This window comes from Budorcas taxicolor, chromosome 23 (genome assembly GCF_023091745.1).
Source record: "Budorcas taxicolor isolate Tak-1 chromosome 23, Takin1.1, whole genome shotgun sequence".
Taxonomy (NCBI): domain Eukaryota; kingdom Metazoa; phylum Chordata; class Mammalia; order Artiodactyla; family Bovidae; genus Budorcas; species Budorcas taxicolor.
In genome coordinates, this window is record NC_068932.1 from 22,908,119 (window position 1) to 22,932,993 (window position 24,875).

The 24,875-nt window shown below is 47.0% G+C and overlaps 2 protein-coding genes across 2 annotated transcripts in view; one reads left to right on the forward strand and one right to left on the reverse strand.

Annotated features, from left to right (window-relative positions):
- ARL3 (ADP ribosylation factor like GTPase 3) overlaps positions 1–6,046 on the reverse strand; it is a 30,112-nt gene extending 24,066 nt beyond the window's left edge. The window contains exon 1 of the mRNA XM_052661010.1: positions 5,944–6,046. Coding sequence (XP_052516970.1) covers positions 5,944–5,946 — 3 coding nt within the window. The 5' untranslated portion in view covers positions 5,947–6,046. The remainder of the gene's footprint in view (positions 1–5,943) is intronic.
- A 235-nt stretch (positions 6,047–6,281) lies between these two features.
- On the forward strand, positions 6,282–23,075 carry SFXN2 (sideroflexin 2). The gene is made up of 12 exons (XM_052661025.1): positions 6,282–6,362; positions 14,386–14,547; positions 14,728–14,898; positions 15,992–16,090; positions 16,825–16,900; positions 17,222–17,307; positions 18,581–18,641; positions 18,992–19,058; positions 19,644–19,693; positions 19,992–20,041; positions 22,063–22,110; positions 22,976–23,075. The coding sequence occupies exons 2-12, from the start codon at positions 14,387–14,389 to the stop codon at positions 23,073–23,075; spliced, it is 969 nt and encodes a 322-aa protein (XP_052516985.1). The 5' UTR covers positions 6,282–6,362; position 14,386.
- The last annotated feature ends 1,800 nt before the right edge of the window (positions 23,076–24,875 follow it).

Genomic DNA, 24,875 nt, shown 5'->3' on the forward strand with positions numbered 1-24,875 from the left:
AAGAGTTCTTGGTTGTGGAGAGATTATTGTTACCCACTTTAACATCATTTATTCCATTTGCTTACACATTTTTGGCAGAAGCACTTTAGTGAATTCAGCAACTTAATAAATAGCTTAGCTTATTCTTGTTCCTCTTATTAATCCAGCTTAGCAGTTACCCTAGATCTCCTGACAGTGTGTACTTGTAACCAACTCATATTCCTGAAGCCCTTTATATACACTTAAGAGTACAGCATTCACCATATCTGACTGTAGGAAACTGATTTTTGTATTTTTCTCCTTTATACTAGAGTGAAGTTTCTCGTGGGTAAGAACTATAGCTTTTATCTCCCCAGTGCCTGGCACTTATTAGACACCATGATAGTTGCTGAACTAAACAGAATTACCCACCCAAGTTAATGCATGATTTCAAGGTACTATTTCAAAAGTCGTAGAAAATTGTACTTGGGCTTTTTAGAAAAAAGACTTTGTTTCAGTTCTTGTTTAAGCCTTCATCATTCAAAATACTCTATCATCTTCTAACTTTCACATGACCCTTACAGGATACCTACACAGTACAGATTTATCTATGTTCTTCAGATGAAGAACCTAATATTTAATACAACAGAGACATTGAGGAATTGAAAGGTCATTTTGGAAGCAAAAAATATCAAAATTTAACCAGGATATTTTTGACTAGTTATCTAATATTTTCGTTTCTGGGTTTTGTTATTATTCTTTTAATGGATGGAAATAAGTCATGTTGCTTTTTAGCTAAAAACATAAGGAAACTCTTATAAGATAGTTATTTGTTGTGTCTTGCAGCTGACAATCATTTTCCAGTGAGGCATAGTTATATCAAGAATCAAAGAACCCCAGAGTTTAAAGGGCATATAATCTAATCTCCGAGCCCAAGCGGAAATTCCTTCAAACTGAGTCTTAAAATTATATAAAATGGTTATGTTTTTATCCACTTTGGATCAGGAAATAACTCAAACCAGTCGGTTCACTAAGACCAAATGTTAATTCTGTGAAATAATTTTCCACGGTTGAGACTTTGGACAATGATATGCAAATATGCATAATTATAAAGAATTCCTTTCTGCTTCAGATACACTTTGTTTACCACTTCTAGTCTTGTATTCAAACTGATCACATTAATCTCTCCATGCCTCAATTTTTACCAGCAATAAAATGTAAGGTTTAGTTTAAGAGACAAATTCTATCCCACAAGATTTTGAGAATAGAGAATGAACAGATTTGAAACAAACAAAGAAAAGCAAGTTGTTTTTTTTAATGGCATGTTTTTTTCTTGTCATCTAATCCAGCCTTGAATTATTTGACACTATTCCTTTTTAAAACTCTATTTATGAGCAATCTCCCTAGCTTCTATTGGCTATATTGCAATCACTCATTTATAATACCACCTTTCAGAACAGTTAAAATTAGAATTCTGAGATCCTCAGGGGACTGGTGATATAAAAAGGCTAAGAACAGGGAAAATACATTGTACTATTCCTTCTGAGTTCCTGATTAGATGTCCTCATTACCCCTTCCAATAAAATTCTAAAATAGATGGAATTTATCACATTGGTGCATTAAACAACAGTATAAGAAAAGAACGTTCTTCTCATGCATCATTTACTAGTGAAGAAATAATGAAAAAAGGTGTTTTCTATAAAATATTTTCAAGGTTCAAAGTAAATGTTTGTTTTTCCTCATGTGTCTTTTTCCAAAAAAATCACTAAATACAAATACTGCTTTCTATAGGCTGAGAGCTTTTACACACTTATTATGTTTGAATTGAATGATTAAAATAAAAATATAATTTCTATTCATCTTGAAAGGAGAGAAGCAAAGCATGGGTGAGAAAGAAAACATTCCAACTATAGCTAAGCATTATTAATCTAATGGTATAAAAAAAATCTTTACATTTCCAATGAGCAATTTTTCTTCATCAGAAGACAATAACTTCACGTTTCACTTTTAAATGAAATTATAGAGAAATGGAAAGTTCGCTAATATTTTCTTCCAGCAAATGACAAATGGCATCTCAAGCACGGTCTCAGCAAGACAAATGCAAATACAATACAGCATCATATTAACCCAACTCCTGAGGACAGGGGATCACAGGATTATCAGGGTTTGCTAAATAGGGAAGAGGGTATTTATAGATATCAGGGTTCTGCCTGAAAGGGACAAAGTAAGCTGATTTAAGAGATTGGACAAAAGTGAAGAATAAGTCTACTCTGTGCTTCTATTCATATATATATCTATATTTTAATGTCAAACAAAAGGAAACAGCCATTATAAGTTAATTTTATTATGGGGCTGAGTTTCAAGGTATTCAGTTCAGTTCAGTTGCTCAGTCGTGTCCGACTCTGCGACCCCATGGACTGTAGCATGCCAGGCCTCCCTCTCCATTACCAACTTGAAATACAAGGAAATGAATTTTTAGTGTACTTTTGGTCAATATAATCTATTCATTCATTTATCTTAAACACCCATAAGGTGCTTCAAGTGCAATGGCGAGCAACAGAGATAGGATCTCTGTGTAGGATGTATACTCCTATGACATGAAATAAAGGCAATTTAAGAAAGAAGAATTTTAGTTAATTGGGTATTGTGGGTTATCAGCAATGTATCCACACAAGTTACCTGCACCCTGGTGGACAGAAGTGGTCTAACTCAGCCACAAAACATTTGAACAGTTTTCTATAGGCAAATCATGAACAGATATGCATTGACGATGGATATTTTATCTGCCTCAGTTTAAACTCAGCAACTGGCAGAGGCCTGGTGTGCTGACCTAAAATGACACAAACTAGGTCATTCAAAGAAAACTGGGATGATGGAGAGGGAGAGAGGAATATGTTGGTACATGGAAAATAATATGTGGCTGTGAGGAGCAGCTAAAAGTTAAAGTATTAAAATTAGTAAGCCAACTGGCAAGTACATGCACTCCTCATAACTGGCTTAAATGGAACAGACTTCAGTTTATTTTTACCTCACCAAAAAAACATTGGTGCTGCCCAATGAGGGCTTGTTAATTTCCAGGAACTCCTATAGCTTTGTTAGGGAGAACTTCACCCAAATCTTTTTTCTCATCTCTCTACTAAATAAATACAATGTTCCCTGAGGAACAAAATACTGGCATCTCCTCAGCTGGAGTGGGTTCTTACTTCATCAGAGTCTTAATGAAAAATACATTATGGGCTTTAGAGTTTCATAGACTTTTATTCAACATCCTGATGGGTAACCTCCAGCATAGTTTCATCTAGAAAATGGGAACAATACTTATATCTCAAGAAGAATGCTATGAAGATTAAATCAGATGATGTGTGAAGCATGCACATAGAGGGAACTCAAAACAGTTGTTGTGTTTATGTTTCTACTTTTCACTGACCATTTTTGACCAGAAAACATAATCTTGGGAACAATCTTCAAATGTCAAAAACATGCTTGATAAATATCACTAGCTTTATATATTCAGAAATTACTCCATAAATAATTCCTGAATGGAGGACTCATCTATTAAATAACAGTGATTGCTGCTGCTGCTGCTAAGTCGCTTCAGTCGTGTCCGACTCTGTGCGACCCCATAGATGGCAGCCCACCAGGCGCCCCGTCCCTGGGATTCTCCAGGCAAGAACACTGGAGTGGGTTGCCATTTCCTTCTCCAATGCATCAAAGTGAAAAGTGAAAGTGAAGTTGCTCAGTCATGTCCGACTTTTAGCGACCCCATGGACTGCAGCCTACCAGGCTCCTCTGTCCATGGGATTTTCCAGGCAAGAGTGATTAGTTATGCACAAAAATTACTGTCAACTTAGTATTTCACCAAGGACTTGGCATCCTAAGGCAGGGGTAAAATAGCTGAACTTCTAGGGGTTCAGAGAAATCAATAATGGGTTTTTGTTGCTGTATTCCAAATTTTAAAAGAATAAATATGTATTAGTCATAGCTGAAGGATTAAGACAATAAATAAACCTGGAACTCCTGAAGAGTTACTATGGGGACCCATGGGTATCAGATATGACATACTTAATCATACCACTGATCCTTTAAATTCTGTGTTCCACTTATCGAGTTCTAAAAATAGCTCATACTTTTGGAGATATTTTGCTAGAATTTTGGAGATAGAAAAAAAGTGTATTTTGGAAACCAGATGAAGACTCCTGAATAATCTGCCCTAATTCCTTATTATTTATTGTAGGAAAAAAAATTAAAAAAAGAAAAACAAAATCTGTCTTGATCACTGAATACAACAGTTGTATACAACAGTGTTGTGTACACTGTCAATTTGTTGTATAAAGTGTCAATCTGTACCTGGAAACATAAACAGTGGTTAATTTATTGTGGCTTGTAATTATAAATTAAACAATCATGAAATTACACAGTCCACTTCACTGATAAACAAACTGGGAAAAGTTAGCCCGCTCTCATGCGTTTCTCCTTTATGATGCCATCCCTTTCTCTGTTGGTTTGGCATGCCTTTTTCATTTCAATTCTAGTTATTTTCTGTGTAAATATTTATGTTTGTACTCATTTGTTGAGAAAAACTTAGCCTTTAAATGGACAGCTCATGTATAAACGATTAATAAAAAGCAAACATTTAAAAATCTGTTTAGCCTGAGGTTAATAAAACTGCAGTGTAGCAAGTGTTGAAATGTGATTGGCAAGTTCAGATCCAATAATGCTACTTCTTTAACATGTGACGATTTTAAATCAATTGAAATAAATTTTTCCTATCAAAATTTACTCACTGGATAATCTAACCAAGTGTACATGTGTTTTTTTTCCTTCTGGACATCTAGCTTTTTCTTACTTCATAAATCAATAGAAGTGGTTCAACAGTTCTAAAAGTCAAAAAGGGAGTTGGGACAGGGAAGGAACTGTAAGCTTGAGTGCTAGCTCTCTGCAGCTGGTAAATTTATCAGCCTGCTCCAAACGCTCCGAAATAAATTTTTTCTCCCACTAGTTTTAAAACCACTCAATTTCATTTTAATACCCTCCAATTAAGCGCAGAGAAATCAACAAGGAACAGAGTGTCAAGCGTCAAATACGTCACATAATTTACGTATTTGGGAAAGCTTTATTCTGGCCTGACAGAGACAAGGCTAGCCCCAAATTGATGGCCACTCTCCTTTTTTAATCTACTCCAAACTGAGATTAAGGCCTTTGCTTCTGGTGTGGTCATATGCAAAGGAAGGTGGCAACAGGTCCGAAGTAAATACTAAGGATCCGGCAGCAAATCTGCCTCCACCAACACGTATTGAACAGGAGACTGGCTATCACCAACAACCAGACCTTGCAGAACCCTCAGGAAATAAAAAACTCGGGACTGCAGAAGCGCGCCCGCCACGCAGACACCGAGACGGCTTAAAATACACCAGACATCCCTTCCAAGCGGCACCTCTTTGTGTCCGGGGATTTACACCTTACCCCCCAGAGGCCCTCACACCGCGAGGAACAGGAGAGCTAGGCTACCATCTCCCCTGGTACCGCCAGCGCGACCTCAAAGATAGCAGCGCTGGCCCTTCTCCCCGCTTCTAGCCGGGCACTGGTGAACCCCACTCTCCTGCGGCACTGGGAGGCCGATTCCTTGGGAAGATTTAATCCTGCGTGCAGAAGCTGCTCTCCGCAGCTCCTCGGATCCGCCCTCATCCCAATCCCCAGAGTAATGATGGAGCCCTGGCTCCGTACCGCGACAACCCAGCACACTTCCAGCCCCTTCTCCTAGTTTCGGACAGGTTGCAAGCTCCGCCTTCCTCCCCAGGCCCAGATTCTCTACAGGGCCCACACTCGGGGCTCCCTGCCGCCCCCCGAAACCAATCCAGGACCCGGACATCGGGCTGAGCGCCAATCCGTTCTCTCCTGTCTTTAAGCGCAGTGCCCTGCCTTGGGCCAGGGGAAGGGAGGCAGGTGACCGACCAGCTCCGGAGGGACCCAGGCCCTCACACTCACCATCCTCCCGCCGAGTCCCTCCTCCTCCTCCTCCTGCCTCCCCCGTTACCAGGGGCAACTGCGACGGCGCCGCCCCCGACGTCCCCCGTACGCACGGCAGAGGAGCAAAGCAGCAGAACGGGGCGGGGTCCAGCTCCGCTTTCCCCAATGTGCGCAAGCGCGTCAATGTGCCCTCCCACTGCGCAGGCGGGCTGCTGGAGCGGCGGGAGAAGGCGGCAGGCTGCACAGACCTGGGGAATGGTGAAACCTCGCCCACGTGGCTGCCGGGGGCCACCCGGCTTGTGATTGGTCCAGAGGGAGGGCGTGAGGGCGGGGCGAGGGGAGGTTCCCGGGCGGAGGCCAGAAGTGCATCCTGGCTTGGCTGCCAAAGCGGGCTGCTTCTGGGAGCAGCTGTGTCAGTCTGTTTCTCCCGGGTCCAGGTAAGGATCTTGAGAGGACGCCTCCTGCAACATCTACCTGTGCCAGGTTTTATTCCCCAGATCCCAGGAGGGAGTTTGCATTTCTGTCTTGACTCTGCCCAGGCGAGGCTGCGGCGCGGGCTGGGCTTGCACCTGCCAAAGCCACGTGGCAAGAGAAGGAGCTACCTGTGGACCCCTTTATGGCCTCCAGTACCTTCGTGTGCCAGGCTGAGGAGCGGGGGCGTCATGGGTTGCTCGCTCGTCTGCACACATCCGTGTTAGAATCCAGGCTGGAGGAGTCTTGGTGGTGGGAGGCTGCCTACCGGAGGGCAAGAAGCTGCCTGAGGACTGGCCGTGAGGGCTGGGATGAGGTGATCGCTTACGGGGGTGAAAGGTGTTTGGAATGGATGGTTTTGCTGAACTAAGTTGGCAGGGTCGGTGCGCCGTCTGGAGCCCTGAAGGAGGCAAAAATGGGCCTCCGCTTCTAGACAAGAAAGAATGAGAGAGATTGTGGGTGCTATTTCCCACCCCTTCCCCGTGCAGAGAAGAATTACCATATTTGTGCCAGCTCCTAGTCTAGACTCTGGAGACACAGCAGGGGGCTAAATCTGCCCTCATGGAAATCACATCCTTCCTAGTGAGATGGTTTTCATACAAGATTTCATTTCATTCTCACAGCCCTAGAAATTGATTATTTTAAGGGTTAGAGTGGGGACTTGAATCCAGTACTTTCTGACTCTTGAGGAATTATTATTTTTGGCTGCTCCATGCGTGGCATGTGGGGATCTTTGTTCCCCAAGCAGGGATCGAACCTGTGCCCTTGCAGTGGAAGCAGAGTCTTCACCACTGGAATGCCTGGAAAGTCCCTGGGCTTGTCTATTGTTAATAGTTTCCTCCAGGTTTTGGGCTTTGCTGCTTTTAAGACCAGCAGGTTTTCAGCCTAGTTAAGATCGTTGGAATGAAGGCAGATTTTCCCTGAATGGTTCTTAACATTTTATGCATTCAAGTAAAGTTTCCACCTATCTCTAGCCTGCTGGTTCTTCTGTGAAAAAGGCAAAGCAGACTTCTCTTCCAAAATTGCCTGGAGTCTAACATCATGGCTGCCAGGGGGTCATTTGATTGTACATAGGCATATACTACCAGGGCCTGCTGGTTTAATTATTAGTCTCATTCTCCAGGTTGAGCTAGGTAGCCTTGACACCAGCCCTTGACATCTTAGTGGACTTTGTGTTTGAACTGTTTGAGTCTTGGACTGCCTTGATCTTCCTCTGATGGGAGTACTAGCAATGATGTTTTGTTTTTTCCCCTAGAAGGGGATTCAAATAGGAGATCTTGGGTGCTTCCCCTGCCCTTGCAAAAGGATACTCTAGAAGAGTTTGGAAAGCCTGTTTCCCAAACTCTGATACTATCTGCTTGAGAAAATCAGCTCTCCCTGGAAGGATGAGCATTGCTTAAGGAGAGGTAGTAGGTTACATAATTTTTTCAATATTTTCCCCTTTTCCCTCCTTTGCTCTCTTTCTTGAGACAAACACCTTTTAGTGGATAAGAGGACCCATCTAGGTGACTAAGCCTTGTGACTTTGTGGTCTCTCTCTCTCTCTTTTTGTTTTTTTTTTTTTTTGTCCACTCTGCACTGCCCCCTCGGCAGTGAAGGGTGGAGTCCTAACTGCTGGACCATCAAGGAATTCCTGTCTAAGTCTTATAACCTTGGGAAAATACGGCCCTAGCTGTAATGTTTGGATTACTGGATAAATAGGACTAGATCTGTTTCTTGCTCACATTTGTATCTGCCACAGTGCAGGACCATGTACGCCATAAACACTCACCATGCTAGCTCAATGCATGGGAACCTCCTCGGCATCAGTTTCTTCATCTGTAAGCTGAGATCTTGGATCCCTAATGTTTTTGAGCTGTGACATTCTCTAATCCTGGAAGGAAAGGGAAGTATTGGTCAGTCACCTGTTTGATTTCCACCTTCCCGCCATTCCCTGTAGGGGAACCCTGGATATCATATCATAGTCATCTTTTTAGGAAGTATTAGATATGGCTTGTGTAGGAAGAGGGAGCGTAACTGCTGAAAACTCAGCGACCAGTAGGACTCAGTATAGGGAGGGCAGACAGTTTGCATCTTCATGAAAGAAAGCCTGTTATTACTTTTGTAAAGAAGGCAGGTTCTGAGTTTGACAAAAAAAGACAAGATGTAGGGGACATCCCTGATGCCTGGAGAACCCAAGAATAAGTTGGAATGCATTCCAGGCAGGCAGTAAGTGTTTTTAGAGGGTAGATGAGGACTATAGCGTGCACCTTACAGTCTGTCAGGGGAGGCAGATTTTACACTAATAAACATCAAGAAAGTGACAATTACAAAAGCCCCACGTGCTGCAAACGAGGTCAGGATACTGTGGGATTATGTAACCGAAGGGCTTGAGTTTGCCCTGAAGGAATCACAGAACTGTCCCCTTTGGGGGCCAATGGAATGGGAAAAAATGTTAAGACATAGAATTTAAATTTTTTTCCTTTTATGTTTTACATAAGACAGGACAAGGATGTTCCTTGGTAATGAAGGCAAAGATTCTTACATGACTTAGCAAATGATTACCCCTTCATGGCAGAAGTGCTTTCACTGTGAAAGAAAGAGGATTTTCCAGTGTTGGATTGGAAAGGGATGGAGAGGAGTTGAGAGTGGAGAGGGATGGCTGAGAAGTGTGTGTGTTGTGTGTGTGTGTGTTGAAGGGGAGGCATAGCATTGGGACTGTCTCCATCTGGTGCAAGTGTGGGGCTCTATAAGTCAAGGCTTACTGTTTTTCTTTCCTCTAGAATAAAGGGAACTCTTTCCCCCTCCTGGCTTCAGCTGGGACTAGGTGAAATGCCTTTGGTCTTTGGACCAGCCCCCCTGCAGGAGCCATGTCAGCCTGTCCTTAAAGGACAGAGCCTGGAGCTTCTCCTGGGCTCTGGTAGGGTGTGAGAGGGGGATGTCTTCCCCACCTTAACGAACAGTCTAAAAGTTGATGTCTGCTCTCGCTCTGCCTCATCTGTTGGCTGCTTCTGCCTGCTCCCTCTCTAGTTGGTCTCAGATTTTTGATGGGTTACCTCTTAAATATAGTGGTCTTCCTGGGTATTTCCTTGGATCACTGCTCTTCCCAGTCTGCATTTTCTCTTTGGAAAACTTTATCTTAACCCACCCCCATGTTGCTCCCTCACTGTTTTACTTCTAACCCTGATCTCCATGCTGGGTTTTAAGCCTAAATATCCAATTGTCTACTGACTAGACCTCTTCTTTAGCAAATACTCGAATTGCTATGCTAGGCATTGAGGCAACGGTGGTGAGCAGTGGACACACTCCTGGCTTCAAGGAGCTTATGGCCTAGTGGGGGATGGTGGGCTTTAATTCAGGTAAAACCACAGCATATCACACATGGCATGGCTCTGAAAGACAAGTACAGATCCAGGAACTCATAGCAGTACATGAGAGGGAGGAAGGGGTCCTTCAGAGACTTCTCTGAGCAAAGGAGGTTTCAACCAAGATCTGAAGGATGGGTAGGTGCTTATCATTCAGACTGTCTCTGCAGAGCAAAAGGCTACTTTTGGGGGAGGGCAGGGGAGTCCTTGAGATTACTTGCTAATGCACCTGTTTTTAAGGCTGCTATTTATTCTGAGGTGACTTGGCTGTAACTTCCCTTGCAGCTGTAATAACCCATGGGTCTTTACTGAGGCAATGTCTTGAGTGGAAGTTCCCTTTCATTCTACAATATAATATAAAACATTTATTCTTTATTAGGTCTGTGGCTTCCGTCAGCCATGTGTTTCCTTTCTCTAATATGAAATCCTGGCTTTGTTGTGAGTGCCTTGGATCTACATGACTGTATTACTCAAGAAGATAGCTTTTGTTTTTTAATTATTTTCTTTTGGCCACACTACGTGGCATCGGGATCTTGGTTCTCCAACCAAGAATTGAACTCGCACCCCCTGCAGTGGAAGTGTGAAGCCTTAAACTGAACCACCAGGGAAGTCCACCTAGGTTTTTTTTAAAAAAACATGTTAACCACTATCATTTTCACTTTATATACTTTGGCACTGAATTATTACAAAAATTCTGTAACTTAAAGTTTTCAGAATGAGAAAAACAAATGGCCAAAAGCATATGAGTAGATGCTTAATCTCATTACGAATCAAGAAAATACGATTTAGGAGCATCTGTGATGGTCCAGTGGTTTAGATTCTGTACTTCCACTGCAGGGGCACAGGTTCGATTCCTAGGAAGGAAACTAAGATCCAACATGTTGCACAGTGCTGTGCCCCCCCCCCCCCAAATTTTTTTAATAAATTTTAGAAAGAAATATAAATGAAAATTACAATATTGTTTCTGCCCATCATATTGGAAAGAAAGAAAAGATTTATTTATCCATTTTGGTAAAAGTTTGACTAAAGGACCATCATCATATACAACTGGTGGAAAAATCAATTTGAATTACATTTATAAAGATTTCATTTAAAACATGTACGTCCTTTGATCCAGCAATTTCACTTCTAGAAATCTATCTTAAAGGTATAGTTGTGGCACTTACCCGATTGTCTAGTGGTTAAGACTACACCTCCAATGCAGGGGGTGCAGATTTGATCCCTGGTCTGGGAGGGAACCAAGGGGTTTCCCAGGTGGTGCTAGTGGTAAAGAACCTGCCTGCCAGTGCAGGAGACATAAGAGATGTGGGTTTGATCCTTGGGTTGGGAAGACTCCCTAGAGGAGGACATGGCAACCCACTCAGTATTCTTGCCTGGAGAATCCCACAGACAGAGGAGCTTGGTGGGTTACAGGTCATGGGGTTGCAGAGTCGGACAAGACTGAAGCAACTTCCCATGTACACCAGGGAACTAAGATCCAACATGATGCATAGTGCAAAAAAAAAAAGATATAGTTGCCATATGCACAAAGTAATGTGTATAAGGATACTCTCAGCAGTGGAAAAACTGAGAATAACCCAAATGTCTACTAAAGGATGAATTCAAGGCACATGGAATAGTATGTAATAATATAAAAGAATGAGATGGAGCTGTATATATAAAATGGAAAATTCTCTAAGATGTGAAGCAAAAAAAGTCAGTTGTGTATCAGTGCCAGTTAGTTTATTGCTCCTTAGCTCCGAATCTACCCTTCTTCATCGTGTCTTGTGATCCTGGACGTTGTAAACCTTTTTCCTTTGCCCTCTGATATGATTTTAAGCTCTACCAGTAGAGGGCGCTGGAGGAGCACCGATGAGGAAGGGGTAGTCTTCCCGGTGCCTGGGTGCTTGCCTCCTGTAAAGTTTCAACAACACCCCACCTAGCAGCTTCCTGTTGTGTTCCCTCAGCATCCTGGTACCAGCTTCCCAGAATCTCAGTGGCTTCCTGGTGAGTTTCATCAGCCCCCCGACTCAGCATTCCAGCGCATCCAGTTACCTGCCTGCCAGCCCTTCAGGGGGCAGCACCTCAGCAAACTTTGAAGAAGACTGCTTTTTAAATCTTGCTCAAGGCATGCCTGTGAACTTGTAATTCAATATATATGGAAGATTGTCAGGTGATTTTTTTTTTCCAAGAAAGAGACAAATGACATAGTAGAAGATATAGAAGTTAAGTCTCAAAAATATTCCTTAAGGAAAAAAACAAAACAAAACAGATGAGCAGGTATTATTTAGTGAAGAGGGAGAGGAAGGGCATCCTGGACCGGCATTTGCAAAGAAGAAGCATGAGGACTTCCCTGGTGGCTCAGACGGTAGAGTGTCTGCCTACTGAGGGAGACCCAGGTTCAGTCCCTGGGTTGGGAAGATCTCTTGGAGTAGGAAACGGCCACTCACTCCAGTATTCTGGCCTGGAAAATCCCACGGACGGAGGAGCCTGGTAGGCTACAGTCCATGGGGTCACAGAGTTGGACACGACTGAGCGACTTCACTTTCTGAGACAGATGGCAGCCTCTTGCGTTTGAGGAGGTCTTGTAGCACTTGAAACGCAACATGAGGACAGTCTAACTCAATGTTTTCTCCCTTAAAGCCAGTTTTTCTGTATTTTCAGCATGTTACTGTCGCAATCAGAAATCCTGGTATCACTTTAGGTATTTGGGGTGGCCAGAGGAACTCACCAGGACTCCCTCTCTGCTCTGCTTCCAGTTTGAGGGGCTGCTTAGGGAGAAGTAGTCGCTTTGAACATCCCCGTGCCTTCTTTTGGTTATTAGCCCAAACGCTGATTCACATACTGTGCTGATTCACATACTGTTGGGAAGGGATCTTGCAGAAGTAATTAAAGTCCCTAATTGACTGGCTTTGAGTTAATGTGAAGGGAGATTATCCTGGGTGGCCTGACTTAATCAGATGGAATCCCTTTAAAAAAGGGCTGGGCCCCCTCCTACCTGAGGTTAGGAATTCTAAGAGGTAGGTAGACAGACAGGTAGGTAGATCTTCTATTGATTCTGTTTCTGTTGAGCCCTGACTGATAGAATTCCTGCTATACCCAACCACTTGGCACATCCTCAGATCTGGCTACTTTAAAACCTTCTCTTCTTTTGGTCTTCCTTCCAGTTCTGGTGCATCTGGGTTCACTTGAGCCCCATTTCTTCTTGCCTGGATTATTGGGGGTTCCCTTCCAGCTGGTCTCTGTGTCCCCTGAGGTCTTGCCACACCCTGTTTACTTCCATGTAATTGCCTAGACTGATCTATCTAAACTACACATCTAATCTTATCACTCTTCCTAAAATTTGTTAGTGGCTTCCTGAAACTTTCAGGCAGAAGTTCAAAAGCCATAGCTTTTTTACATGACTCTACTTTTTTCTCCTCTCTGGCATATAGATCATATGTCTTCTGAAAATTTTTTTTAGCGGTTGCCCAAAAGTTTGCCGTATATATTTACAACTAATCCAAGCCCACTTTCAAATTATACTGTCCCACATCACGGGTAGTCCAAGTACCTTAGAGTCTTCCCACCTTCTCCATCCCATCTATATAGCATTGTTGTCATTCCTTCATTTTTTTTTTTTTTTAGGTAAAGATTTATTTATTTTATTTTTGGCTGCACTGGGTCTTTATTGCTGTGTACAGGCTTTCTCTGGTTGTGACAAGCAGGGGCTACTCTCTAGCTGTGGTGCACTGACTTCTTATTGCCGTGCCATTGTGGAGCACGGGCCGTAAGGCATGTGGGCTCAGTAGTTAACAGCGCATGGGCTTAGTTGCCCCACAGCATATGAGGTCTTCCCTTAGCAGGGATTGAACCTGTATCCTCTGCATTGTCAGGGGGACTTTTAACCACTGGACCACCAGGGAAACCATTCAGTTTTTCAAAATACGTGTTTATTTGTTTATTCAGCTGTGCTGGGTCTTCATTGTGGCATGTGGATCTTTGCACCATGTGGGATCTTCAGTTGTGGCATTCAGGACTTTTCATTGTGAAATACAAACTCTTCGTGGCATGTGGGATCCAATTCCTGACCAGGAAACAAACACGGACTCCCTGCCTTGGGAGCACAGGAGTCTTAGTCACTGGACCACCAGGGAAGACCCCATTTCTGTCTTTATCTGTGACTGTTTCTACTTCTGATGTGACCCCATGCCTCTTCTCCTGCAGATAGATCTCTCCTACCTTCTGGGGCTTCACCCACATTCCACCTCTTTTGGGAAGCACCCCCTTGATTTTTGTGATCCCGCCCCCAACTCAGCCTCCTCTCATCTTGTGTTTATTGTAGCCCTCCGTGTTATCTGCTGTTCCACAGGTGGGCTCTTGTTCCCCAGTCAAACTCAGCTCCCCAAGGACAGACCCTGTATTGTCCCTTCCCCCTGTCTTGCCCCCAGCTTGGTCATGCCCTGGGCTGGCCACTGGCAGGCACTCAGGAAACATTTGGTGTCTAGTGGCCCAGATGGGTGAAAGTTCACTGGACTCTTCCTGACCTGAGTGGGATGATGCTAGCGGCTGGGGTGAGCTGTCCATCTCCTATAGTGGGAGGTGCTAAGGGCCTCGGGAAGGTTTTGATTCTGGGGACAGTCCTCCTTTTCCTCTGTTCTGAAGTTCACAATTTTGTGTATGGGCAGGATGGAGGCTGATCTGTCTGACTTTAACATCGATGCCCCGCGTTGGGACCAGTGCACTTTCCTGGGGCGGGTGAAGCACTTCTTCAATATCACGGACCCCCGCACGGTCCTGGTACCAGAACGGGAGCTAGACTGGGCCAAAGTGATGGTGGAGCAGAGCAGGTGAGCGGCTGGGGGACAGGCCGGGTGCACTGGGGCAGCATCGGTGGGTGCCCTAGGGGAGAGGTGGAAATGGAAGATGAGGAGATAGTCAGAGAGCTCAGGGAGGCGGGGGAGCCAAGAGCAGGATGACTCAGGGTGGAGGTTGGGAGGTAACACCGGCCTGTTGTCTTTGGGTGACAGGATGGGGTCTGTGCCCCCGGGCACCCAGGTGGAGCAGCTTTTCTATGCTAAGAAGCTGTACGACTCAGCCTTCCACCCTGACACTGGGGACAAGATGAACGTCATTGGGCGGATGTCCTTCCAGGTCCCCGGTGGCATGATCATCACGGGCTTCATGCTCCAGTTCTACAGGTGCGACTGGGGAGCAAGGCAGCGCCAGGGGCACCACTTAGACCTGCTAGGGAGGGAGCCATAGTAGGATCATAGTTATAGCCACCTTTATTGATTCCTTACCAGATACCAGACACTGTGTTCAATTGTTTGCATATATCACCTCATTTAGTCTCAGCAGCCCTACAGAGAGGTACTGTTTTCATCTTCATTTTACAGATGAAGACCTGCAGTTCTACAGAGGTTATGTAACTTGCCCAAGTGCACCAGCCAGGAAATAGTGGTGCCTGGTTATATGAACTGAGGCAGTTTTCTCTAGGACTTAATGACTGAACTCTTCTGCTCCTTTAAAAAGAACTTATTCAACAATGAATTTAGTGTATTTTTATAACATAATATCCAAAAAATTAAAAAATGGGAAGACACTTTCAGTCCAGTTGGAGAAAGAACACTTTCTCTGCTCCCCTTCCTCTTTTCCCTGCCCCTCTTCCCTCCCTAACACATTCGGTTAGCCAATTGTCGAGCCAGACCTTGGACCAGATAGAAAGTGAAAATGTTAGTCTCTCAGTTGTGTCCGACTCTTTGTGACACCATGAACTGTAGGTCACCAGGCTCCTCTGTCCATAGAATTCTCAAGGCAAGAATACTGGAGTGGGTTGCCATGCCCTCTTCCAGGGGATCTTCCTGATCCAGGGATAGAACCTGGGGCTCCCGGACGGCAGACAGATTCTTTACTGTCTGAGCTACCAGGGAAGCCCACCCCTCAAGGAGCACCCAGTTTTGTTGAGACCAAGAAGGAAACAGTTAGTCTAGCTTGCCAAGTGGTAGGCTGGGGGCAGGATATGGGATGGTGGGATCAGACATCATAGAATGACTAACTGTGTCTCAGAAAGGACAGGGGAAGGGTCAGGAAGGTTCCAAGGAAGAAGAGATCTCTCCAGAGAGCAGGATTTGGCCATATACCAAGAGGCTGGGGGTGTGGATGTTCCAGGCAGAGGGGCAGCCAGTGCAGAAGAGCAGGAAACAGCATGGGAATGGCCTGGGGAGTGGCAGGTTTGATTGGTGTCCCCAAGCCCTCCCACCTCTTTGCCTCTCCCGGCCTCTCTCCTGGTAGGACGATGCCGGCAGTGATCTTCTGGCAGTGGGTGAACCAGTCCTTCAATGCCTTAGTCAACTATACCAACAGGAATGCGGCTTCCCCCACATCGGTCAGGTAGGAGGCCTGAACCCCTGGCTGTCTGTGTGGGCCTGGAGCTGCCTTCTTGCCTTGAGGGGGAGCAGCCCTTCTTAAGGGGTTCCGGGGCTGTCTGTCCTCCCTGGGTGGGGCCTGCCCTGGTTTGGATGACCAGGTTTCTTTTCAGGGTTTGGAAGTATTAGGCGGACTAGGAGAGTATCTTCTTCCTAGATGAATTCAACATTCACTCATTCATTCATGCTACAATTATGTCTAGAGTGTGTATTAGGTGTTGGATAGGGCTCTAGGGGCGGGGGATACATTTGAGTAAGATGTGTGGTCTCTGGAGTTTAAGGTCTTTTTAGGAAAATAAGCATAATGATCTCAGTCTGTGATAGCTGCCATTAAGGAAATAAATAGATGACATGCTGGAGAACAGCAGAAGGGCCTCTGTACAGATAGGCCGGTCAGGGAAGTCCTTTCTGCAGAGCTGACATTTCAGCTGAGTTTTGAAAGGTAAGGATTTAGCCATGCAAGAGCCCGGGGAAAGATTCCCAGGAGAGGGAGTGGCAGCGTGCTGAGGTTCTGAGCAGGCAGGCACTTGGTGTGTTTAACATACTGAAAGGAGCATCTGAATGAGTTGGAGGGAGATCCCAAGCTGAAGCCGAGGTTTTCAGGCAAGAAGCCACAATTCCAGCCTTTATCACTCAAGCTTTGGTCCTGCCCTCAGGCACCTGGAGTCCCCACTCCCAAACATCTCTCTCCTCCACTAGGCAAATGGGTGTTTCCTACATCACAGCCACCACCACTGCAGTGGCCACTGCTGTGGGCATGAACATGTTGACAAAGGTATGGTCTGGGGCGGCTATGGACATGGTGGTCACAAGGGGGCAGCAAAGTCCTAGGGAAAACTCTTTTTCCCCAGGTATGGGTGTTTTCCCAGACTTGAAGAGCTGAGTTTGGGTCAGAGCCTAGCCAAGCAGTGGGAAGTTCAGCAGGGCTGTCCCACACTGGTTTTTCTCGGGCCTTTGAGGGACTTTGGGTGCCCTGGCTGGGTGTCAGGATATGTGGCGGTAGTGAGGTCTGATTTCTTATTTTATCGTCCTAAAGCCCCTTCCACCCCCATCTTCCAGGGACCTGACCTACTCCCCTTGTCCTCTTCCCCCACAGAGAGCTCCGCCCCTGGTGGGCCGCTGGGTGCCCTTTGCTGCTGTGGCTGCAGCCAACTGTGTCAACATCCCCATGATGCGCCAGCAGTGAGTACAGGGAGCCCTTTTCCTCCCTGTAAGCCGCAAGGGCCAGCAGGGAAAGGGCAGGAGACCAAGGCGGAAGGTGGCTTTGGTGGCTGAGGTGGGGGTGGGCAGGGCTGCACTTCCAAAGGTTCTCCGAGGACGGGAGGCTCCAACAGTGATGGCTGCAGGAGGGACGGGTGACCTGGGTTTCGTCTGTGATGAATGCTGTGGGAGTCATTCTCTGAATGGATCTGGAGGTTTCGTGTGGACCTGCGGGGTTTGGCACTAGCTCACGTCCTTTCAACTACAACTGTATTTAAGTCGTGAACTTGGCCTACTTTCAGAGCCCTGGGGATGGCTCACAGAATGAAACGCAGCAGAGCAAGGTATCCAAAGATAAAACAGAACCAAGAGGCTCTGAGGGAAGCCAGAGGGGTAGATAGATATTTTCCAGCTGCCAGACTCTAAACTTCACAGCAGGAAAGGGGAAAGGAGAAACCCACTATGTCTCACAGCTTTTGTTCCTTGACTAGAGAAAGCGAAGATGTTCCCCTACTCTAAAATTTAATGATGTAATAGATGTAAAACGCTCAAAATAGCGCCTGGAAGGTAATATTAAGCGTTAGCTACTGTTGCCACAGTGGCCATCGATGCCTTCCTGGTCATCACTGATGTCATAAGGCACATTTTCTTAGGACTAGTAGTCAATGGAAAGTGATCACAATCACCCTTGCCGAAAGAGCACACCACAGAAGAGCCACGCATACCCTCTACTTGACTCCTCTTCCCCTCCCCCATCCAGTTGCTCCTTCCAACGAATGAATGAGTCCCCACCACCCACCTGGTCTTGGATGGAGTGCTGGCCTGAATATAACAGCCTGAGTGGCTCCTGTTTCTGGGTGGGTCATGGAGTCAGGCACTGGACCCAGCACTTGGCAGGCATCATCCCGTTTAATCCTCACTGAGTCCTATGAAGTGGCGCCATGATTATCCCCATTTTGCAGATGAGGGTAGCTGTTTCTTCAGAAGGACTAGGGAACTTGCTCAGGAGCATACACTTGCTCTGCAGCTTCCAGATCCAACCTAGGCAGCTGGGACCTGGCGCTCGCTCTCTGAACCTCTCCCCTAGATATCAGTATCACTCTCTGGAGTGGGGAAGGCTGCTCCAAGGGCCAGGCTGCAGGAGGTGGCTCCCTAGAGCTAGAATGGCCTGGCCCCGGTCCTCTCGGGTATCATATCACTGGCGGGCTTCCAACACACCCCTTTCCCGCATCCAGCACCTCCTGTCTGTGTTTAGGGAACTCATCCAGGGAATCTGTGTGAAGGACAGGAACCACAGTGAGATCGGTCATTCCCGGGTGAGCAGAGGCCTGCCCTGGGGGTGGGAGGAGGGAGTTCCCTCTCAGACCCTGTCCTGTTCTTAGCGCTCAGAGCAGGCCTGGGCTAAAAACCTTTTCCCTGGAGCCATCCTCCTTCTTCATCGATTTTCCCTCTATATCTCTGCTCGTATCATTTCTGGTCCTGAAGCCGTAAGAACTTGGCTGGGTGGGAGAGGGTCAGGTATGGTCACTTAACCCCTGACAGGTCCATCCCTTCCCCTTTACCAGCTCAGACTTGACCGTGACTCTGACCCTGGCCCAGCCCTCTGGTACAGCCTGTGGACCCCGCATAAAGTCATAACTGACAACTAACCTTTTTCTGTCCTCAGAGAGCTGCAGCCATAGGGATCACTCAAGTGGTTATTTCTCGGATCACCATGGCAGCCCCTGGCATGAGTAAGACGGGGAAGCCCTCCCATCCTGGGGGACCCTGGCTCATGTGATGGAGACCTCAGCCACACTTGGGGTGGGGGGTGGGACCCCAGCCTCTATAGGCATTCTTCTCAGACTGGTTTGCTTGAGTGTCGAGAGCCACTGGAGAGTCACACCATAAATCCTGGAATGTCAGTTAATCAAGATTTGATGGAGAAAGTTGTTTTCATTTAACAAATATTCCTTAAGTTCCTTCAATGTGTTGGGGAGATAGTGGTAGAGAAGATGAGTTCCCTGTCCTGGTTTTGCCTCCAGCAGGAACAGGTTACTGAGCAGGATACAAAACTTGCTTGAAAGATGGTTGATTGTAAGAAGGGTGCTCTGGGCCCATGATACCCATCCTCCTGTGGTTATAGGGCTGCAGGTTGAGGAGTCTGGGAAGCACCTTCTTCTGGGACTTGAGGAAGAAGTGGGTGTGGCCATGCCTATACATCCTTCTCCCCAGTGAAAACTATTTTCTGGAACTTCTGGGTGAGGAGGGGGAACCACTCAGTCTGTGATCCGACTTCAGAAGGGCAAGCATCACAGCCTTTCCTCTGCCTCTTCTAGTTCTGCTGCCGGTCCTCATGGAAAGACTGGAGAAGCTGCGCTTCGTGCAGGTGAGTGGACTCTGCTTTGCACCTTCACTGCCCGGTGGCCCCAACCACACCTGTGCTGGGGGTTCCTGACCCTCTCACCCTTCTATCTCGTTCCCATCCCCGCACTGCACTCCGGGAAGGCCCCTCCCAGTACCCTGGCTGTCTGATTCTCAGCCTTGTCTGCTAAGAGCAAGGAGACTCCCACCTCCGCTGCAGAGCCAGGGTTTCCTGCCTGTGGGTTTCTAGCTGGCTTGCCGATGGGGTTCACCTCTAAGTATGTAAGTCACGTGGGTCTCTCTTTCGTTTTGTTTCTGCACAGAGAATCCGGGTTCTGCACGCGCCTTTGCAGGTTCTGCTGTCCGGATGCTTGTGAGTAACGTGTTTTCTCAGTAGGCATCTGTGGTGGGGCACTCAAAATCTGTCTTCCTGTGTCACCCATGTGGGAAGACATGTACTCCTTTACCTGACTTCAAAAGCACCCAGGCTTGAACACCTGTGGCCCCTCTGACTTGTCCCATCTTTCCAAGGGCACTGGGCTGGCCCTGTGCACACACTGGGGTGGAAAGGAGAACCCTTGGATGTCCTCCTGTCCCCGGGGTCTCCCCTCCAACCTTAGGTCTGCAGTAGTTTTAGAGGAGAGACAACAATGATAAGATCATCCCACCACAAAAGGGAAATAAGAATTATGTGAGGTGACAGAAGGGTCAGCTCACACCAGTGGTGAATTTAGGTGACCCCAGTGGTGAAGGACTTGCCCGCCAGTGCAGGAGACATAAGAGATGCGGGTTCAATCCCTGGGTTGGGAAGGGCCCCTGGAGGGGAAGGCATGGTAACCCACTCCAGTATTCTTGCCTTGAGAATCCCATGGACAGAGGAGCCTGGTGGGCTACAGTCCATAGGATCGCAAAAAGTTGCACATGACTGAAGTGACTTAGCATGCACGCATGCACATGCCAGTTATATCTCAATACATCCGAATACGGTGAGACGTGAAAAATGACACAGCCTGGGCCCGTCACGTGTCCCAGGCTCGCACGGGCAGAAAGCACCATGACTCCCGGCAGTGGTCTTAGGTGCCTGCCCTGGACTGGACAAGTCCCAGCATTCATCGTGCTTTGTGAGGCCGTGAGCTAATGACCACAACCTAAGCTCATGTGTATTGGATGTTTCCTGTGTGCCCCCACTGTGCTGATGTTTCACGTCTATAGTTTCACCTGATTCCCTGAGCCCTCGAGGTATACATACTGTCAGCGTCTCCTTTCCCAGATGAAGAGACTTGCCCAAGCATCTCTAGTTGGTAATTTCTAGAGCTGAGATTGGATCCTTAGTAAGTCTAACGTTATGGCAGACTGTCTTCTTTTTTTTTTTCCCGCTGTGCAGGCTTTTCTCTAGTTGCAGTGAGCAGGGGCTACTCTCTAGTTGCAGTGCACGAGCTTCTCATGGCGGTGGCTCCTCTTGTCACGGAGCACGGGCTCGAGGGTGAGCGGGCTCAGTAGTTGTGACTCCCGGGCTCTAGAGCACAGGTTCGGTAGTCAGAGGTGCCTGGGCTTAGTCGTTCCAAGGCATGTGGGATCTTCCTGGATCGAGGATCAAACCCATGTCTCCTACGCTGGCTGGCAGATTCTTTACCACTGAACCACCAGAGAAGTCCCCGCCAGAGTTTCTTCTGCGAATTGATTTGCCACTGAGGGAGCGGTTACATACCATGGGCTGAATGTGTCCCATGTGTTACCTTGTTTAACCCTTGCAGTAACCCTGCCGAGTAGGGACTCTTGCCCTCCCTCCGCTGGCTCAGAGGGGGCTTGCCCCAGATGGCACAGCTAAGAAGTGGCAGAGCTGGGACTCGAACCCAGGTCTGTTAGAATCCCAGATTCTGTAAAATACAGTCCTGGGCTCACATCCTCTGAGAACTTGTGAGAATAAAGATTCAAGCCCTTTCCTGGACCTGCTGAATTAGCACTGTGTTTGAACAAGCTCCTAGAATTCCTTGTGTGCCCCATGAAGTTCCAGAGGCTCTGCCCTCACTGTTCTCCAACAACCTGGGGTTCAGCAAGTACAGGAGCCTGACCCCGAGTTCACACCCCTCCTGCTTTCCCTGAACACCAGAGGGCGCCTGTGGCTATGAGCGCCGCTGCTCACACTCTCCTGGTGTCTCCATTCCCATCTTCATCTGTGAGAATGATGGATGGATGGGGGTGAGGGGTGCAGGGGGCTGGTTTTATCCTGTGCTGGAGTGAGTCTCCAGGCGCCAAGAGACCAGGAACAGGGTTGGAGGGAGAGGAACTTCGGGTTCAGCTCCCCCATCCTATGGGGAATCTCAGCCACGGGGTGTGGATGAGTCTGTGAGATGCCAGACACTCCCTAATGCTTTGGTTTCTCCTTTCTTCCAGTCTCATCTTCATGGTGCCAGTGGCGTGTGGGCTGTTCCCGCAGCAATGGTATCAGCTGTTCATTACCCACTTGTTTTTACTGAATTGCCTGTCCCTGCTCTTCCTGACCTGCCCACTCTCCTGAAGGAGAGGGAGTGGCAGGCAGGGCAGCATCTGTTCGGGGACAAGTGTGAACTCTGTCTGTGTGAACTCTGGGCCTCTTGCCTCCAGTTGAATGGGAAACCAAAGCAGAGCTCCAAGGGGCAGAGGGATGTCGCTCACTCCCAGTGGAGCACAGGCTGCCTTGGAAAGATGGTAGGGGAACAGAGACTTCCTGTCCCTGCTGGTTGAGTTGTTAGACCCATCTCCCCTGGCTGGATCTGGTCTTTGAAATTGAACAAGAGGGTAGGTACTTACTCTGGCTGATGTTTGCTGAAGGATGGATGCCTTGGACCTCTCAGCTTCCCTTGTGTGTCCTGGGAAGGGTGCAGGGGCTGGGTGAGAAGAGATGATGGCAAAGGGACAGGGAAGCATTAGACAGGTGGCAGGGGCAGGGGGCAGGGTGGCGGAGAGGACTGACTCCAGGAGACCAGACGTAGCCTGAATGGATACAGAGAAGGTGCCCGTCTCCCTTCTCCTAGTACTCCCAGCTCAGTAGTCACCTACACCTCTCCTGTGTTCTGATCACCATGCTTGCAGTCTTTGAGAAGGTAGATGTTTGGCACTAGGGAGAATGAAGTCAGAGCTCAACAGAAGTAAAAAGCAAAAAAAAAAAGTAAAAAGCAACATACTGTGCTGTATAGAAACCATTTGTAATTCTGATGGAAAAAATGGGCAAGGGCTTCTTAGAGGTGGCAACTATGTTGGATTTTATCTCAGGGTAATTTGCTGTTTGTCCAGGTGGCAGGCTCATAACACCCTTCTCTCTTCTCAGTGAATTGCCGGTTTCCTATCTGGAACCTGAGCTCCAGGACACCATCAAGGCCAAGTATAGAGAACCTGTGCCTTATGTCTACTTCAATAAGGGCCTCTGAAGGCCTTACCCCAGCACGGACCAGTCCATACACCAGCTCCTCCTCAACTGCTGTGGATTCCTGTACCTCATTCCTCTTTGCCGACAGGGCCTGCAGGCCAGCGTGGATTCGGGGGGGAGGGTGGCAGTGGGAGGATGCCTCATGCTTCTACCCAGGTACCTGGGTTTATTGGACTCCAGGGGATAAAAGCAACCAAGAGGAGAGAGGCCAAGGCTTCCATCTGTTCTCCCCGAACCCCCATCTCCTGGAGACCAGGAGCTAAGACCCCTGCTCAGGGAGAAGGTATTAGGTCCTGAGGGTGACACTCAAGTAAACCATTTGGAAAAATTAGGAAACCTGGGATTCTGGTTCCAGCTGGGGTTGAGGAAGGGCCCCCTTTCTCTTCTTCCTTGTCTGTTCTCAGTCAAGGGCACCCTTCCTGCCAGGAGTGGGTGTGTGGTTCTGGCTCCCTCAGGAAGAAGGAGGGGAGAGGCTGGGCCACCTTGGACCTCCTCTTTGCTCTTGCCCACTTTCCTCCCCAGGGTCCCCTGGGCAGAAAGCTTCTTTAGGAGTCTTGCTAAACTTGAGAGTTTTTATCAGGCACCCAGGAGTTTTTAGTGTAAAGCACCGCCCTCCCCACCCCACCCCCCAAAAAAAAACAGGACATAGTGAGGCAACAGAGTTTTCATGGTGCTTCAAACCCTGTCTGTTGACACTGGCTTTGTTCTCCTAAAATCGTATCTGATTCTGCTTCTCTGTGTCTGAAAGATAAAACCACTGACTGTGAGTAAAAAGGACGTAGGTAAGCATTAACTGCATGTTTTAGTGGGTATAATTTCCTGGCTGCCTCCCTTCCTCAGCCTATTTGGTTAAACACCAAAGAAAGACTGGTGTGGACTGAATAGGAAAGGGAAGTTTTATTTGGACGCCTCTGAGAGGAAACCAACCAGGACCAAAGAGCCTTAAAGGACACACAGCTAAGTGCAGCCACTCACCCTTCCCTGCCAGGGTGCTCTAGGTTATTTTGGAAGCGTTTGAGGGAGAGGGGGCTGCTGTAGCCAACCTGGGGCCAATGTCTATGAGTTTTGTCTAGTAGAATTTACTGATTGATCAGAGGGTATCACTGTCAATCGAATACATTTCTTGAAAGAGCACAATGAACTGTCTGCACACTGAGTTAATAAAACCCAGACGGAAAGCAAGATCTGTTCTTACTTTGGCCTTGGCATGGAGGAGGGTATCACAACTCTAAGGGGAACCTGTCTGGTGCCCAGAGGCCATTGTTTGTCTCTGTTATTATGGAGGAAAAATCTACCTGCCTTTGCTGGAGGCTCTAGAGTGTTCGCTGGACTGGAGGTGTTGCTTGAGGGCGAGAGCTGGCAAACCATGGCTTGAGGGGCCAGATCTGCCTGTTTTTATGTTCCTGGGAGCTGAGAATGGCTTTTAAATTTTTGAAAGGTTGTGAAAAAAGAAGAATGTGTAAGACCCTGAGGGGGTGGCATACAGAACCGAAAATATTTACTATTTGGGCCCCTACACAGTGTCCCCCACTCTGGAGGAATGGTTCCAAAGAAACATGTCTGAGATTCACCCGCAGGGCTTCTCAAAACACAGGTTATAGGGCACCCTCCCTAGACTTTCTAATTCTGTGGGGCTGGGACAGAGCCTGTGGCTTTGTGTGTCTGGTAATTGTGATGCTGATGCTGTTAGTTTGCAGACCACTTTGAAGGACCACTGCTCTGAAGAGAAAGGGCCTTCTCCTTGAGGTCAAAGTACTGACAGCAGTTTGATTTTTCCCCTATTAAAAAAAATTAAAATACA